Raw genomic sequence first — 19,065 nt, forward strand, 5'->3', positions numbered from 1 at the left:
CTTTTGCCTTTAGTCTTATGGATTCTGCTTATTTCCAAGCTCCTTTTTTTCCCTGGAATGTCGTATTCTAAAATGTTTCCTTGTCCTCTCTAGTATTGTGTATTTTTCCTTCTATCGCACTCTCATTTCAAAGGCCTTCATATATCCTTCCCCTACGTTGTTTATTAATCCTTATTAAATATTGATTGATCTATTCAGGTGGACATTGCCAGTAGATGAGGTCAGGAAATATGTTTATGCATAAACTTTTGGCCAGATTGTAAGGTATACTTATAGGCGGACATATCTGTGTTGTGTATGATAATATATGATAATCTATTGAGAGCTTACTATCAGCTGAGAAGTGAGGTGAGTGTTCTTTTATTCCCTATAATTCAATCAGACAGATTTTGTTACATGCATTTACAGTTGAGAAAACTCAGACTTTGGCTAAATAATTTGCTCAAGTTCATACATGTAGTTACTAGTACAGTCTGGATTTAACCTCATGTCTATGACTCCAAGTGTGTACTCTTAGCCACTATATATTGACTATATCAGGGTTTCTTAACTTCAGAATTATTGACATTTGGGGCTGGATAGTTATTTTTTATAAGGGGATTAATGTGCACTGCAGGGTGTTTAGCAGCTTCCCTGCTGTAGCCACTAGATGCCTGTAACAGCCCCACTTGTGACAACCAGAACTGTCTGCAGGCATTGCCAGATTTTCTGTGTTGGCAGAATTGCACCTGAGAACCACTGGCCTAGCGGCTTACAATAAACTTGACTTTTGAATGGTAAATTGCACCTGGACTGGGAGAACTGTAAACCAGATGGAAAGTTGGATCTGAACTTCTCTGACTGCAGTGACTCTTATAATCAGGCATGCTTTTTTGGGGAGCTCTGACCGCTTCACTTGTAGAGTTGTTGACATTGGTCCTGTGGAAGGAACCTTCCAATCAAGATGCTTTCTGCCCAACCTACATGGGCCACATTGCCTTGCACTTGAGCTATACTCTGTGAGAACTCCCACTAAAGAAAAATTCTAATTCCTCAGTCCTCTGCTAGCAAGCTTCGTTTTCTGTCTAGTAGCCTTCTCAGTAGCTGGTGCCAAATGTGACTTGTGGTAGACTTGTATGTCTTGAATATTGGGTAGAGCCTAAGATCACCCTGTTGCACATTGCCGACTGGTTCATAGCAAATCCTAACAAATGAAAGCTTTTAATTATTATAGTCTGGGGATATACTTTTTGACCTAGATCTCATTTGTGTCTTTTTTTTTTTTCAGTTTCTCAGTTACCTGAATATTGGCTGTGTGTCTGAAGCTCCTGGAACTTTTCTCACTGCATATATACATTGTACACAAGTGCTTAGCCCCAGCCTGAGAATTATTGGAATCTTCTGGTAAGACAAATTTGAACTGCAGGGGGAGTTCTGTGGAGGAAGATGCTTCCTTTGAGCAAGCTGATGACTATCTCAAAACCTCATAACCTGGCTCATGAACAAAGTGAGGTCCTGAGAGCAAATACGTCTTGGCAGCAGGAAACCATCCCAGTCATGGAGACAGATGACTGTGAGGCCTCTCGTCAGAAATTCAGGCATTTCCAGTATTTGGAAGTGTCTGGGCCTCGTGAAGCCCTGAGCCAACTCTGGGAGCTCAGTCTTCAGTGGCTGAGACCAGAAATTCATACAAAGAAGCAGATTCTAGAGTTATTGGTGCTGGAGCAGTTCCTGACAATTCTCCCTGAAGAAGTCAGGACTTGGGTGAATTTACAACATCCGAAGAATAGCAAAGAAGTGGTGAGCCTCATACAGGATGTGATTGATATGCTTGAAGATGAAGGTGAGAATATAGAAAATTGGAGGTAGAATAGTTGACCCTCTCCCATATGAGGAAAAATTATCCTAAAATTTTTTTTTATTTGTGTATAGTTGATGTACAATATTATATAAGTTGGAGGTTTATGATATGTTATTGTTTAGGTTATTGTTTAGTCCCTAAGTTTTGTCTGACTCTTTGCAACCCTGTGGACTGCAGCATGCCAGGCTCCCCTGACTGTTACTGTCTCCCTGAGTTTGCTCAAACTATGTCCATTGAGTTGATGATACCATCCAACCGTCTCATTCTCTCTCACTCCCTTCTCTTCCTGCCCTCAATCTGTCCCAGCATCAGGGTCTTTTCCAGTGAGTCCACTTTTTGCATCAGGTGGCCAAAGTATTGGAGCCTCAACTTCAGTATCAGTCCTTCCAATATAGTGATTCACAATTTTATAAGATTATACTCCATTTATAGTCATTATAAAATATTGGCTATATTCCTTCTATGTATAATATATCATTGTAGCTTATTTTATATATAATAGTTTTTACCTATTAATTCTCTACCCCTTTATTGCCCCTCCCCTATTCCCTCTTCCCACTGGTAACCACTAGTTTGTGAGTCTGTTTCTCTTTTGTTATATTCAGTAGTTTGTTGTATTTTTTAGATTCCACATGTAAGTGATATCATAGAGTATTTGTCTTCCTCTGTCTGACTTATTTCACTTAGCGTAGTAACTTTTTCTGAAGCTGAATGGTATCAAGGAGAACTTTGCTATACTAGGGAGGCTGAACTGAGAGCTCAGAAATTGAGTAGGCGAGTAAAACAATCTGATTTGCCTTTTGAAAATACTCTCTTGGTTTCATTGTAGAGCAGGGGTCAGCAGACCATGACCACAGACCAGATATTTTTGGAAATAAATTATTATTGGAACACAGGTACATCCCATTTGTTCACATTTTGTCTATAGCTGCTTTCCTACTCTGAATGGAGTTGATTGGTTATAGCAGAGATTGTATTGCCTGCAAAGCCTAAATAATATATTTATAATTTGGATCTTTATAGGAAAAGTTTATCAACATCTGCAATAAAGGATAGCACTGAGAGCTCTGAAAATAGAAAAACCAGTTAGGAACTATTGTAGTAGATCAGGTGTTAGAGAATGAGGAAGTATTGGGAAAACAGGAGTTTGAACCGGAAAGATTTACATATTATCTGTGAATGGGATAAATGTTCTGGCTTGCATGAATGGGGTGTTAAATAACAGATTTTGTTGGAGGAGAGATTGATATATTAATTATGTGACACATTGAATTTGAGGTCTTTGTGCGACAGCCACAATGAGTCATCTAATATGTAATAAACAATATGGCTTTAATGTTGAAGCCATTTTAGTAGAAGTTTAGTAGCTTTTGTTGCTACTATAACATGTTACCATTAATTTTATTACTTAAAACAATATGAATTATAGTCCTACATGTCTGTAAATTAGTGGGTCTTTTTGCACTAAAATCAAGAAGGAAAAATACGTAAACTTATAGGTATGAACAGAAGTAGAAGAAATACAGATTCTTAGGAAGACCCAGTATTTAAGAGATGGTATAGATATAACTTATATGCAGAGTACATCATGAGAAACGCTGGGCTGGAAGAAGCACAAGCTGGAATCAAGACTGCCACAAGAAATATCAATAACCTCAGATATGCAGATGACACCACCCTTATGGCAGACAGTGAAGAAGAAGTAAAAAGCCTCTTAATGAAAGTGAAAGAGGATAGTGAAAAAGTTGGCTGAAAGCTTAACATTCAGAAAACTAAGATCATGGCATCTGGTCCCATCACCTCATGGGAAATAAATGGGGAGACAGTGGAAACAGTGTCAGACTTTATTTTTTGGGGCTCCAAAATCACTGCAGATGGTGACTGCAGCCATGAAATTAAAAGACGCTTACTCCTTGGAAGGAAAGTTATGACCAACCTAGATAGCATATTAAAAAGCAGAGACATTACTTTGCCAACAAGGTCCGTCGGGTCAAGGCTATGGTTGTTCCAGTGGTCATGTATGGATGTGAGAGTTGGACTGTGAAGAAAGCTGAGCGCCAAAGAATTGATGCTTTTGAACTGTGGTGTTGGAGAAGACTCTTGAGAGTCTCTTGGACAACAAGGAGATCCACCCAGTCCATCCTAAGGGAGATCAGTCCTGGGTGTTCACTGGAAGGACTGATGCTGAAGCAGAAACTCCAGTACTTTGGCCACCTCATGCCAAGAGTTGACTTATTGGAAAAGACCCTGATGCTGGGAGGGATTGGGGGCAGGAGGAGAAGGGGACGGCAGAGGATGAGATGGTTGGATGGCATCACCGACTCGATGGGCATGAGTTTGAGTAAACTCTGGGAGTTGGTAATGGACAGGGAGGCCTGGTGTGCTGCAATTCATGGGGTCGCAAAGAGTCGGACACGACTGAGCGACTGAACTGATATATATAACTCCCTGGAGGAAGAAATGGCAACCCACTCCAGTATTCTTGCCTGTAAAATCTTGTGGACAGAGGAGCCTGGTGGGCTACATTCCATGGGATCACAGAGTCGGACATGACTGAGCACACACATGTAACTTTAGCTACCATTATAGAAAATATAGATCTAGGATAGAGGAATGTGTTAAAATATACCATGGGAATGCCGTTAGTAAAATCTAATTTGTCAGAAACTGCAAGACAATCCAGTTTCTAGAACAAAATTCTAAGGAAGTAGGGAGGGGCATGGAAGAGATATTTAGAGATTAAAAGAAACATGAAAGATTTGTAACTCATGTGAATGTGTGCACATTATAACAAACACATGAGGCAATGACTGGCTATTTGACTAAGAATTATTAGTTAGAAACAGTGATGATATAGGTGTTGAAGTTATATTTAGTCTTTATCTAAAAAGTAAATAAAATGAAGGACTGAGAAAAATATGAAAACTCAAAATAAGGTAAGCAGGCTAGAAAGGAGTAATCCAGAAAGTCAAAGAACCAGGCAAGATTGGTGTCTTGAGCTAAGAAAGAAGAAATCTGTAAGAAGGGATTGTTGAAGACAGAAATATAGATCAATGGAACAGAATAGGAAGCCCAGAGATAAATCCATGAACCTATGGTCACCTTATCTTCGACAAAGGAGGCAAGGATATACAATGGAAAAAAGACAACCTCTATAACAAGTGGTGCTGGGAAAACTGGTCAACCACCTGTAAAAGAATGAAACTAGAACACTTTCTAACACCATACACAAAAATAAACTCAAAATGGATTAAAGATCTAAATGTAAGACCAGAAACTATAAAACTCCTAGAGGAAAACATAGGCAAAACACTCTCCGACATAAATCACAGCAGGATCCTCTATGACCCACATCCCAGAATTTTAGAAATAAAAGCAAAAATAAACAAATGGGACCTAATGAAACTTAAAAGCTTTTGCACAACAAAGGAAACTATAAGCAAGGTGAAAAGACAGCCCACAGATTGGGAGAAAATAATAGCAAATGAAGCAACAGACAAAGGATTAATCTCAAAAATATACAAGCAACTCCTCTAGCTCAACTCCAGAAAAATAAATGACCCAATCAAAAAATGGGCCAAAGAACTCAACAGACATTTCTCCAAGGAAGACATACAGATGGCTAACAAACACATGAAAAGATGCTCAACATCACTCATTATCAGAGAAATGCAAATCAAAACCACAATGAGGTACCATTACACGCCAGTCAGGATGGCTGCTATCCAAAAGTCTACAAGCAATAAATGCTGGAGAGGGTGTGGAGAAAAGGGAATCCTCTTACACTGTTGGTGGGAATGCAAATTAGTACAGCCACTATGGAAAACAGTGTGGAGATTTCTTAAAAAGCTGGCAATAGAACTGCCATATGACCCAGCAACCCCACTTCTGGGCATACACACCGAGGAAACCAGATCTGAAAGAGACACGTGCACCCCAATGTTCATCGCAGCACTGTTTATAATAGCCAGGACATGGAAGCAACCCAGATGCCCATCAGCAGATGAATGGATGAGGAAGCTGTGGTACATATACACCATGGAATATTACTCAGCCATTAAAAAGAATTCATTTGAATCAGTTCTAATGAGATGGATGAAACTGGAGCCCATTATACAGAGAGAAGTAAGCCAGAAAGATAAAGACCATTACAGTATACTAACACATATATATGGAATTTAGAAAGATGGTAACGATAACCCTATATGCAAAACAGAAAAAGAGACTCAGATGTATAGAACAGACTTGTGGACTCTGGGAGAAGGCGAGGGTGGGATGTTTCAAGAGAACAGCATTGAAACATGTATATTATCTAGGGTGAAACAGATCACCAGCCCAGGTTGGGTGCATGAGACAAGTGCTCAGGCCTGGTGCACTGGGAAGACCCAGAGGGATCGGGTGGAGAGGGAGGTGGGAGGGGGAACTGGGATGGGGAATACATGTAAATCCATGGCTAATTCATTTCAGTGTATGACAAAAACCACTGCAATGATGTAAAGTAATTAGCCTCCAACTAATAAAAATAAATGGAAAAAATAAATAAATAAAAAATAAATAAATAAATTGAATCTCAAAGACAAGAAAAAAAAAAAGAAGGGATTGTTGAACACTGTTGCAACCAAAAAAAAGTCTTGTAAAAATGAGTACTGAAAATAATTGATTGAAATTGTTGATTAGATCAGTGGTCCAGCATGGGTCTGTCTGGGCTAAAATCAAGGCTTCAGCAGTTCTTAGTTTCCTTTGGGGTCTCATGCTCCCTTTCCCCCATCTTCACACTAGTCATGGTGAACTGGGTCCTTCACGCACTGCCCCCATCTTCACACTGGCTACAGTGAACTGGGTCCTTCACACACTGCCATCTCTCTGACACTCCATTCTGTTGTCACAATGTGTACTGGCACACATGCAGTTGTTCACACTCATTCTTTCACTTTCTCTGTCTTACTGACCACAGCTGGGAAGGGTTCTCTGCTTTTCAAGAATTATGTGATTTGATTGAGACCACCCAGATAATCCAGAATCATTTCTTCATCTCAAAGATCTTTAATGTTACAGAATCCCTTTTGCCATCTTATCCAAGGGTTTGGGCATAAATATCTCAAGGGGCCTATTATTCTGCCTATCACATGGGTTAAAAAAAATATGAAATATGAGGTAAGAGTGTGATAATGATTATAGACTATTCCTAAGAAGTTTAGTTGGGAAGGAAGTGAGAGGTTGCAGGGTAATACAGGACTGGGAAAGGCTTTTGGTTTCTTTTAACATGCTGTGGATCCCTGAAGAATCCACTTAAAGGGTTTGCCTTTATTTTTACCTAACTTAGATGTCTCAGGGGGGCTTCTCATGGTGGCTCAGATGGTAAAGAATCCACCTGCAATGCAGGAGACCTGGGTTCGATCCCTGGGTTGGGAAGATCCCCTGGAGGAGGAAATGGCAATCCACTCCAGGATTCTTGCCTGGAGAATCCCATGGACAGAGGAACCTGGCGGGCTACAGTCCATGGGGTTGCAAAGAGTTGGACAGGACTGAGTGACTAAGCATACACAGACCTCTCAGGGCTGAGAGGCTACTGACTAGAATTTGTTGAAAACATTTAATGAAAACTGTATTAGCTCCTGCCACCTGGGACAGCAAATAAACAGTTGGGACAAACATTTAAACTAAACAAAAAGATTGGGAGGAAAGGTGCTTTAGGGAGGAAGGGATTTGAAAGCTCCTACAAATTCTTAGAGATCTAGGAGGCTGGGTATGTGTTCTGAAAGACCTGAGGATTCCCTGATTCTCACCTCTGTCCAGTCTTCAGGCTCTGCTCAAGCAGAGGTGATAACTATCTGGCTAAGTGTTGAAGGCATTCCCTATGCAGATAGCCCATCTACAAAGGCTAGGGAATGGTTTTGAGTTTTTTCCCCCTCCCGCAGTTCAATTCAGTTCAGTTCAGTCACTCAGTCGTGTCTGACTCTCTGCCACCCCATGGACTGCAGCACGCCAGGCTTCCCTGTCCATCAGGCTTCCTCTCCTTGATTTCAAGCATTTAAGGAAATCTCTGTGGAATCGCTAGCTAGCCACTAAGCTGACGAAACACACTTAGTGGACATAGAAAAAAAAATATAGGCTTAATAAAATTTTTTAAAAGTTGAAGATTAGCAATATTGATAAAAAGTTTAGCTACAATGATCAAGAAAAAAAAGACTAAAATCACTGAGATTGGGAATAAAGGTAGGGAGATTATTATTAAACTTGCATAAATCAAAGAGGACACTGTGAAAATTTAGATGAAATAGAAAATTTTCCAAAACAACCCAAACTGACTCTGAACCCATCTAAACCAGCTGAAGAGATTGAATCAGTAATTTTAAAAATGTCAAGCAAGTAAAAAATCTTTTTGAGGAAGTGGGTATGGAGAAAGTATGAATATATCTAAGCAACTACCAAGACCATAGTAGTGGAGAATGAGAGGAGGTGACTTTGGTGGGCAAGATCCATTTTAAATTAAAAGGGAGAAGAATATAGAAAGAGCTTGAGAATGTATCAATTTATGAATTTTCTTTGAATGGCATGAGAGTTTCAGAGAATACAATTGTAAAGGTCAGAAAGGAGGTCAGGAGGGAAGAAGAGTTAAGGAAAGGAAATAATACTCAGTGAGAGTGATAAAATGGAGGATGGTTGATTTAAGGCTTTTGGATCTTTTCAAGATATATCTTGCATATTTCCAAGAATGACAAGACTAAAAAAACATGTGGTAGTCACTGTCCGAGGAATTATGGGATGGAGGTTTCATAAAGTTTTATAGGCCTGAATAAAGTTCAGTTCAGTCGCTCAGTCGTGTCCAACTCTTTGCAACCCCATGAACCTTAGCACGCCAGGCCTCCCTGTCCATCACCAACTCCCGGAGTCCACCCAAACCCATGTCCATCGAGTTGATGATGCCATCCAACCATCTCATCCTCTGTTGTCCCCTTCTTCTCCTGCCCTCAATCTTTCCCAGCATCAGGGTCTTTTCAAATGAGTCAGCTCTTTGCATCAGGTGGCCAAAGTATTGGAGTTTCGGCTTCAGCATTAGTCCTTCCAATGAACAGCCAGGACTGATCTCCTTTAGGATGGACTGGTTGGATCTCTTTGCACTCCAAGGGACTCTCAAGACGAGTCTTCTCCAACACCACAGTTCAAAAGCATCAATTCTTCAGCGCTCAGCTTTCTTTATAGTCCAACTCTCACATCCATACATGACCACTGGAAAAACCATAGCCTTGACTAGATGAACCTTTGTTGGCAAAGTAATGTCTCTGCTTTTTAATATGCTATCTAGGTTAGTCATAGCTTTCCTTCCAAGGAGTAAGCGTCTTTTAATTTCATGGCTGCAATCCCCATCTGCAGTGATTTTGGAGCCCAAAAAAACAAAGTCTGACATTGTTTCCACTGTTTCCCCATCTATTTCCCATGAGGTGATGGGACCAGATGCCATGATCTTAGTTTTCTGAATGTTGAGCTTTAAGCCAACTTTTTCACTCTCCTCTTTCACTTTCATCAAAAGGCTCTTTAGTTCATCTTCACTCTCTGCCATAAGGGTGGTGTTATCTGCATATCTGAGGTTATTGATATTTGTCCCAGCAATCTTGATTCCGGCTTGTGCTTCTTCCAGCCCAGCGTTTCTCATGATGTACTCTGCATATAAGTTAAATAAGCAGGGTGACAGTATACAGCCTTGACATACTCCTTTTCCTATTTGGAACCAGTCTGTTGTTCCATGTCCAGTTCTAACTGTTGCTTCCTGACCTGCATACAGGTTTCTCAAGAGGCAGGTCAGGTGGTCTGGTATTCCCATCTCTTTGAGAATTTTCCACAGTTTATTGTGATCCACACAGTCAAAGGCTTTGGCATAGTCAATACAGCAGAAATAGATGTTTTTCTGGAACTCTCTTGCTTTTTTGATGATCCATTGGATGTTGGCAATTTGTTCTCTGGTTCCTCTGCCTTTTCTAAAACCAACTTGAACATCTGGAAGTTCACGGTTCATGGATTGCTGAAGCCTAGCTTGGAGAATTTTAAACATTATTTTACTAGCATGTGAGATGAGTGCAATTGTGCGGTAGTTTGAGCATTCTTGGCATTACCTTTCTTTGGGGTTGGAATGAAAACTGACCTTTTCCAGTCCTGTGGACACTGCTGCGTTTTCCATATTTGCTGGCATATTGAGTGCAGCACTTTAACAGCGTCATCTTTCAGGATTTGAAATAACTCAGCTGGAATTCCATCCCCTCCACTAAACAGACTATAATCTTATGGCAACATTCAGATGACATGTTGCTGAAATTCTGGGGTTTTTTTCCCTCAATTCTGCCTTTTATTTATAAAGTGGTCTCATAAATATTTCTTGCCTTGTTTCTGTTTTTTCTCATTTCACCCTGAATCAATAAGGGTGAAGTACTTAGAGACCAGTGCTGGTCCATAGTCTGGCATTTGAGGATTAGTGGTGTAACTAATGAATCTTGGAGTAACATTAGAAAGTAGCCCTTGGGTATATGTCTTACCAAAGGGCTGGAGGACAGAAATGGTTGCTGCAAAGATTTTTATGTCATGGAAGAGTCATGAAGTCTGTGTGTAGTATACACAAAGCAACTTAGAGGAAAAAAATCCTTGAGCAGAGTAATCCCCAGTGTCTTTAAGGAAGTGATTGGTTAGGTAAAATATTCTTAGCTCCCAGTAGAATTAACAGCCTGTGGTGGCTAAGCCTTAGTTATGATTTAGTTTTGACATTAAAGTTATTATTATTATTTGATCTGCTATAACCACAGATGAGGCATCAAAGTATTATTTTCCCTCTTCTCTCTGATCCAGTAGTTCTCCAGCCCTGGTAGACTATCAGAATCACTTTTAGACCTTTTTAAAACTGTAAGATCTGGGACTTCCCTAGTGGTCCAGTGGTTTTAGACTCCTCGCTTCTACTGTAGAGGCTGTGGTTTCGATCCCTGATTCAGTGAACTTAAGATCCTGCATGCTGCATAGTGCAGTCAAAAAGTAAAAATAATAATAATAATAATTAAATAAAAATCTGTGCCCCACCCTTGGAGATTCTGGTTGCTGGTAGAACTTGACATTTTCTTCAAGCTTCTGAAGTAGCATGCTGAAACTGCTATAATTATTAGAAGTTTCTCCAGGGAAAAATGTTTCTCCCTAATGTTTTCTTCATCTTTAGGTATAACCTGCAAGGATTCTGTCCTACATCAGAAAGGGAGCTTCAAGAAAGAGAAAATGGAAGCTGACTTGATAACAGGCAAATCCCAGGTAAATTAGGATTCCAGTCTTTATGGAAACATCCTGCCTTTTCTCTTTTGGTCTTTGAACTTTTGCCAAACATAAAGGCATGACTGTTATTTTCCCACAGGACACTGGATCCATTTTAGCTGATGATACACTTTTTGGAAAATATTTAATCTTGTATATTTTCTGTGCATCTATGCCCTCAAGATTGTAGATGATAACTGAAACTGTAGGCATAGGGCCTCCCCAGGGAATGTTTAGAATTCAAAGTGAAGAGAACCAAGGGCAGAATCCTGAGCAATGTCAATTAATAGGCAAGAGCAGAAGAAACCACAAAGGATACTGAAATGAAGGGACCAAAGTTGTAGAGGAAAACCAGGACAATATGATGTCACCTTGAAAGCAAAGGATGAGCATTTTCAAGTATATTTCATATTTCAGTTCTTCAAAAGTTCAGGAAAGTACAGCTAAGTAGTGTCTGTTCTCTTAGCATCATGGAGATATATGCATGCCTGGGAATAGAAGCCAGATTGTTGAGGGTTGAGAAGAGGAAAAGTGAGGCAGAACACAGGTAGGCAACTGATTCACAAAGACTGGCTCTGAGGTAGAGGACAGTTTGTGTGATTTGTATTTCAGTGTGATTAATGGTGCCTAGAAGGACAAGGTTAAGAGTGCTGAACAGAGAAGTGCAACAACTAATGGGATGAGGGCTTTTATAATAAGTATTTTTGCAGTGCCTAACATTTCTGAGGGTTGAGACTATAACATTAAACAAAACAAAACACCTGCCTTTGTGGTGATTATATTCTAGTAGAAGTAGACAGACAAATACAAGCAAATGAGATAATTGCAGATAATAATAATTATTACAGAGAAAATAAACATAACCCTGTAGACTGATTAGGAAGAATGCTACTTTGTTGGATAATCAGAAAAAAAAAAAAATATTTAACAGAGTGACATTGGGCTCTGAGACCTGAAGGATGAGGCATTAAAAGATTGCATTTCCCAATTAGAGATGCTCCCTCTTTTGCTAGCAGAGCCTACATCTTCATTACAAATTTCCCACAATTCTACCTTAAACTCTTCTTATTCTGAACTCTTTCTATGTAAGTTATTTGTACTCTATAGTAATTTTTTGTTCCACAGTTATTCCGACTGTTTTTTCTCTTCAATTAAAATACAAGCTAATGTAGAGTTAGTTCGGCCCTTCACTTTCCTTTTGCAGCCCTCACAGAGTACCAAGTTGGTAGCCCCCTGATGTAACTTGATTTTTTACGACTTAGAACTCCCAACACTGTCCTATCAATCATTTTTGTATGTTGTGACCACCTACCTTATTCTTTCTGAATTCATTTCTTCTGTAGTAATACTGATATTTTGGAGACCTTTAATTAAACAGGAACTTAATGTTTTAGGAACCAGTGAAATTCAAAGATGTGGTTGTGGAATTCAGCAAAGAAGAGTGGGGGCAACTGGACCCTGATGTAAAGACCCTGTACAGGCGTGTGATGCTGGAGAACTACAGGAACCTGAATTCACTGCATAAAGGTGGTGTCTGTGTATTTACCTGATCTGCCCTTTAGTAGTCTCCTCATGTGTGCGTGTGTGCTGTCGCTTCAGTTGTGTCCAACTCTGTGCAACCCTGTGGACCGTATGTAGCCTACCAGGCTCTTCTGTTATGGGGATTCTCCAGGCAAGAATACTGGAGTGAGTTGCCATGCCCTCCTCCAGGGGGTCTTCCTGACCCAGGGATCCAAGCCTCATCTCTCACGTCTCCTGCATTGTTGGGCGGGTTCTTTACCACTAGCACCACCCGGGAAGCCCAGTAGTCTCTTCATCTTCTGTTAGAAACTACAGGACTGCTGAAGTGGTTGAGGGCATTTGAGTTTGGCTTTAGATTTTCTAATAACTTTTGGGAACAATTGCAGATGTTTTTGCTGAATGTGATTAAAAGTCCTTTCTGATGTAGAGCTAGAAATATACAGGTTCACTGGCCTTATCTTTTAGCAGCTCAGAGACCACTACTTTGGGGTGGAATTCTCTTCCCTATAAAAATGTCTGAAATGTCTTTTTTTCCTTTTCCCCATGAAAAGAGCATCTACTTTCCAAGCCAGTTGAGACCTCCAAGTTGGAGAGTAAGAAAGAAAGTTGGATAATGGAGCAAGAAATCCCAAGAACAGCTGTTGCTGGTAAGAATCAGGCAGATCTGAGGCATTTGTGAGAAGCTTCTGTTCATTAAATACACAGATAATGTATCACCCAGTTTCAGTTGGGTTTGAGTTGATAGTCAGGAGGTGACAACAAACCAGCTAAACTTTGAAGAAAAAAAGTCATTGCTTTTCATTCACAGACTGTTTTTTTCTTATGTGAACAGGCGAAACAGTGGTGTGGGTTAGAAACACAGACTTCTTATTTTTTTTTAATTGATGTGTAGTTGATTTACAATGTTGCATTAGTTTCTGCTGTACTGAAAAGTGATGCAATTAGGCATGCATATATATCAAAATATATCCTCAGTATCAAAATTATTATATCTGTTAAGGATTTAGTAAGATGGCCAGATATAAAGTAAAAATATTAGTAGGTTTTCTACATCTTAGAACTAAGTGACTTGAAAATAACAAAATGCATGAAAGTGATTTTTTTAAATAGGAATAAAGAAGTTACATGAAAAATGAGTTGTACAAATGTTAGGAGAACACAGACTTATTAAAGAAATACAACCAGGAATTTTGCTGTTCAATAAATACTGCTAGAACAATTATGGTTTTGATCATCTATTACTTCTAACAGATCATCCTAAAACTTAGTGACTTAAAAGTTATCTTAGTAATTCTCACAATTTTGTGAGTTGACTTAGGAATTCTTACATTCCATATGATGTTGACTGAGGATGCAGTGTTCCCACTTGAGTGGGATGGAATGGCCAAGATGACTCATCACATAGCTGGAGGTTGATGCAGGCTGTCATTGGAATTTTGCTAGTGCTGTGGACCAGAATACCTGTACCTGGCTTCCTGAGGCAAGGACTCCTCACAGCACAGAAGCCAGACTCTGAAAGGAAACATCCTGAGAGGAATTGGAAGCTGTCAGTCTTCTAAAGGCTAGGTCCAGAAGTAGTCTAGTATTACTTCCACTGCATTTCTGTTGGTTAAACAGGGACAGGATCAACCCAAATTCCCGGGGAAGAAAAAAAACACTAAAAAACACTGCACTTCTCTATGAAGAGCATATCAGAGAACATGCCATAATTTTGATCTGTTGTAGTTTGTCCTCTGACCACAAATTGACTTCATTTTCCTCGTTAATTACATTTACTGTCTCCTCTGATGTCATCTCACTATGACATCAAGTTTGAAGTCCAGAAACTCATTCTGTGAGTTAAGTCCAGGTTTGGAAGAGATTCCTCTCACTCTGAAAACCTGTGACTTCAAGGATCAAGTTATCTGCTCCCACACATCCAACATACACTGGTGAGGTAGACAGGAAAACTGCAGTCAGTATTTCCAGTATATGCCTAGGCTCCACCCTAGGAGATTCTGATTTAATAGTCTGCTTTCTAGCATGGGCATTGTATAGACAAATGATGATTTTGCCTAGAAATTAGAGTAAAGGAGGCTGAATTGATATATACGTGACAAAGCTGGATGTATCAGTGGGAGCTGCTTTGAGGTGAAAGTCATTTCATCAAGTAAAACAGTATTAACTAAGGACAGATTAGATGTGAGAGATGAAGAGCCATGGTTATTCAGGTTTTCTTTATAAACTCCAGTGTAAATGTTAAAAGACCAGTGACTCATTGAACAAAAATAAGGATGTCAAGGGAAGCTGTTTCCACATGGAGCGAGATAGTTTCTCATTTGTTGAGTTTTGGAAGAGAGTAGGGATAGTCAAGTGGAGATCTCCTAGAAACTGTGAAACTGCAAAGCTGAAGATCTTACTTAGCTACTGATAAATCATGGAAGATAAACAGTGTTAGACATATCTGAAATTATGTGGAAAAAGAGAAAGGTCATTTAAATTTAATTTTTTTTTAATGCTAGAATGCACAGTGTACTGGGTATATATATACACAGAAACTAAGTGAAAAAGGAATTTTGAGAAGGGAAGTGAAACTTTATCAAAAGAAATAGAGAAACTAAAGAGAGGTGAAAAGATAAAAGCCAACGTGAATCAGGTTGAGTCCTAAGAAACACATAGAAAAATGTTGGAGCACTTTTAGAATCAGGAGTGATTTTGCACCCAGAATAAGAATACTTTCCATGCTATCATATATTTTAGTTCTTTCTGACTCTGTTAAATACAGGGATTAATTGCTGCTGTAAGGATAATAGGGGCACTATGATTTCAGGTTTGCTTTCAGATGGTTAAGGTACGGGGCCTATAAATTTAGACATGTTCCTAAAGAAATGATTAAATTGGTATTCTAGAATACCAATTATCACTGAAATAGCTTGGGTTAAAAGAGACAAGTTACTGGAGAAAACAAGATTAGGTATAACTTTCACAGACTAGTTATGAACCAGTGATGGCTTGAAATGTGATATGCCATGCCATCTCAGTATATGTACTGATATTCTGCCAAGTTCTGTGTATTCTCCTTAGTATTCCTAAATAGCTCTCCTCATATTTTATGATCTCCTCATCCTCTTTTTAATATTTTTATCTCATTTATTTCTTCTATAATCCTTGTTTTCTAACCCCACCTCACATTTCAATTCTGTATTTAAAGAACCATAAGATATGTATATACACTTACGTGGCTTAGCATTCCTTTCCTAATTAAGCAATTTTTCTTCCAGTTCATGGAATTTTTTCCTTATTTTTAGACAGGGAGAGAATTTCAGAAAATCAGGAATTAGTCCCAAAACAGAGGATTTCTGGAGAAGAATCATCCCATGCAGTGATTATGACAAGACTGACCGAAGGTGGACATTTTCCTTTAGATGTCTGGAACAGTGATGACTGGTTATATAGGAATCAGGAACCCTGGGACATAAATTTGCCACAAGAAGTTTTCATTCCTAATATAGTCTACACTGAGGAGGGAGACTTTGAATATAGTGAAAATAAGGTAAGCTCTGATGTTAAGTCAGTTAACTCAGTTTTTGATACACAACAGGGAATTCCTATAAGAAAGGATTCCCCAAAATGTGATCAGCTTAAAACTAACTTTGAATTTAATTTAGACTCAGTAGGTAAGCAGCATTCAGAATATAATAAGTGTGGAAGTGCCTTGAGCCTGAGTACAGATATTCAGCACCCCAAAAGTCATACCATAGTGAATTTCTATAAATGTTATCAGTGTGGAAAGGCCTTCAGCCGCAGTTCATCCCTCATTCGACATCAGATCATTCACACAGGAGAGAAACCCTATAAATGCAGTGAATGTGGAAGATGCTTCAACCGACGTACAAACCTTACTAAGCATCAAAAAATTCACGCTGCAACAAAAGCCTGGGAAGGCAATCAGTGTGGAAAAGCCCTCAGTGAGCATGAAGGCAGTAATAAAAATCCAGGACTCCGTTCTGCAGATAATCTCTATGAATGTGTTAAGTGTGGAAAATCCTTCACCCGTAGCTCCTCACTTATTCGACATCAAGTGATTCATACAGGAGAGAAACCATTCAAATGTAAGGAATGTAAGAAAACCTTTAACAGAAGTTCAAACCTGCTTAAACACCAAAAAATTCATACTTGAGAGAAGTCCTGTGATAGCAACAATGTGGGATTCCTTCAGTCAGAGTGCAAAACTCTTCAAAGTCTGTGAATTTCTTCTGGAAGGAATCCTGTGAACATAGTAAATGGAAGAAAATATTTGTCAGAGAGTATTCTTTAATTGACATGACTGAATTAATACTGGAGGTAAACTGGATGGAAATCTGAGGGAGCTTTTCCAGGTTTCATATGAAGCCATAAGGGTTCGGAACTAAACACAGCAACGTGGTAGTGTTTGTCATTATTCTGATGTCCATTTACCACCATCTCTCCCTGGTTCATAAATGAAACCTACGGAATACTTACATTCACCTGATCTATTGATGAAGTAGATATTAGGGTGGAGCCAAGCAATATCCTTGGAGTTGACATTTATTAAAACTCAAACTTTCAGTCCTTATAAGAAGGTCACAACAACCAGGAGCTCATGAAAATATAGAAGGACACTTCTAAGAACTGACTCTGAATTAATGCAAAGACCACAGAGACTGCCAGTTACTCCACCCGTGGTGATGTCCTTGGGTGTCCTGGTGCTGAGCGGGGCCTGGAACTGGAAGAGTATTATCAGCTGCAGTGGTGGGTAGATATGTTGTTAATCTACATGTGTTCTCAATATCTGCATTTGTTAAAGTACTCTGGGATCTAGGCTTGGAGACATCCATAACCCTAAGGCTGTCATTTATCCCAAACATTAAAAGGTCAATGGAGTCCTAATACTCTGAGTACCAGAACTGCCTCTTTCTTCTATAAGTTGCCTTGGGATCCCAGAGAATTCTTGAACCAAGATGCTTATGTTAGTTTTCCCCCAAAGAAACACTGGAGACATGCCCAATGAATGTTGATGGTGGCTTTTGTCAGGGTTCATACCTTATCCAAAGGCAGAAAATGTATTCTGGAGTGAACCCCTCCCTACAATGAGTTAATAAATGTGAAACATTATTCTGTGTTCATTTGTTCATCCTTTACACCACAAGCCGTTAAATTAAGACAAATCCCTACAGAAGTAATTGATAGGATTCTCCACAAATTGTCTTTTATTTATATGAATTTCCCGAACAAAAGCAAAACACTCCAAACCAAACATAAGAAATTCTTGAGGTACATAGTTCAGTCATTCATCAAAGCAATGACACATTTAATATAATGGATTATGACATTCTCATTTTAGGCATTCTGAGTCTAATAGTTTACCTTTTTTATAAGCTATTTTCTTTTCGGTAATTGAAAGATAAAAGTACTATTTTCATTTTTTATCTTTTTTTCTCAGGAGCTATTTGGGCCTAAGTAAAATGCTTATTTTTTCTCCTAGATCTCTAAGCTTTCCAAAAAATAAAAGATATGTATACTATTTACTAAGTTAAACATACTTAGCTCCAAAGAAAATCATAGATTTAGTAAGTGAATTTAGATATACTACATACATCCCACTTCCCTCAAAAAAATACCTTGAACAAATGGGAATATGTTTCCAGATGAGAAGATTATTGTAAAGATGTTGAATCTCCCCACATTAAACTATTAAATTTTAATTAAACATTTCAATGGGAAGATTGCTTTCACAAAGTGATGTAAGGTTTATTTTGTAGAAGTAACAAGTTAAAATAACTATGAACCTTTTTATTGAAGAGGGGTGATAATAGGAACCTTAGTAACATAGTATGGTACTAATCTAAGAATTGAAATCTCTGGAACAGAACTGTAACTAGACCTAGATGTTTGTAAGAATTTAGTATATCGTAAATTATCACTTCACATTGATGTGGAAAAAAACTAGTTAATATTGCATTTATATCATGCAGGTACATTCATTAGGTGAATTTATAATGTAGGTTGATATTTATTAAAAGCAAAAATTAAAAGTTGAACATCAATGAAAACTGGTCTAAAAAGTGAACTGTCAATTCATGAAAAAAGGATAACCAATAAACATGGGAAATACTGTTTTTACTAATAATAAAAACATAGCATTTGGTGCTCCTAACATATGAAAGGAATAATAAAGCTTAATTTTAACAAGACTGTCAAGAAACGGCAACTATAACCATTGGCATAATGGTTAGCCAAATGGCAACTAATAACCACTAACAACAGTGTAAATAATTACTACCTTTCTGGAGAGCCAATTTGACAACCTGTATGAAGAACCTTTAAAAGGAATACATTGAAGGGAACAGGTCAGGAGTTAAGGATTCAGGAACCTCAGGAATGCATGATTTTCCCTAGAGGGCAGGCTGCACAGGATCACA

The 19,065-nt window shown here is 38.8% G+C and overlaps 1 protein-coding gene across 1 annotated transcript; it reads left to right on the plus strand.

The window, feature by feature from the left end:
• The first annotated feature begins 1,270 nt into the window (after positions 1-1,270).
• On the plus strand, positions 1,271-17,758 carry ZNF215 (zinc finger protein 215). The gene is made up of 5 exons (XM_020877492.2): positions 1,271-1,822; positions 11,034-11,122; positions 12,517-12,649; positions 13,195-13,290; positions 15,931-17,758. The coding sequence occupies exons 1-5, from the start codon at positions 1,426-1,428 to the stop codon at positions 16,800-16,802; spliced, it is 1,587 nt and encodes a 528-aa protein (XP_020733151.2). The 5' UTR covers positions 1,271-1,425; the 3' UTR covers positions 16,803-17,758.
• Positions 17,759-19,065: the final 1,307 nt, after the last annotated feature.

Source organism: Odocoileus virginianus, chromosome 10 (genome assembly GCF_023699985.2).
Source record: "Odocoileus virginianus isolate 20LAN1187 ecotype Illinois chromosome 10, Ovbor_1.2, whole genome shotgun sequence".
Lineage (NCBI taxonomy): Eukaryota > Metazoa > Chordata > Mammalia > Artiodactyla > Cervidae > Odocoileus > Odocoileus virginianus.

Excerpts from the sequence above, each read along its gene's own strand:
- ZNF215 (XM_020877492.2), top strand. The coding sequence starts at position 1,426 with ATGCTTCCTTTGAGCAAGCTGATGACTATCTCAAAACCTCATAACCTG. Across the intron at positions 11,123-12,516 it reads TGATAACAGGCAAATCCCAG|GAACCAGTGAAATTCAAAGA; the intron begins GTAAATTAGGAT and ends TTAATGTTTTAG. Across the intron at positions 13,291-15,930 it reads CCCAAGAACAGCTGTTGCTG|ACAGGGAGAGAATTTCAGAA; the intron begins GTAAGAATCAGG and ends CCTTATTTTTAG.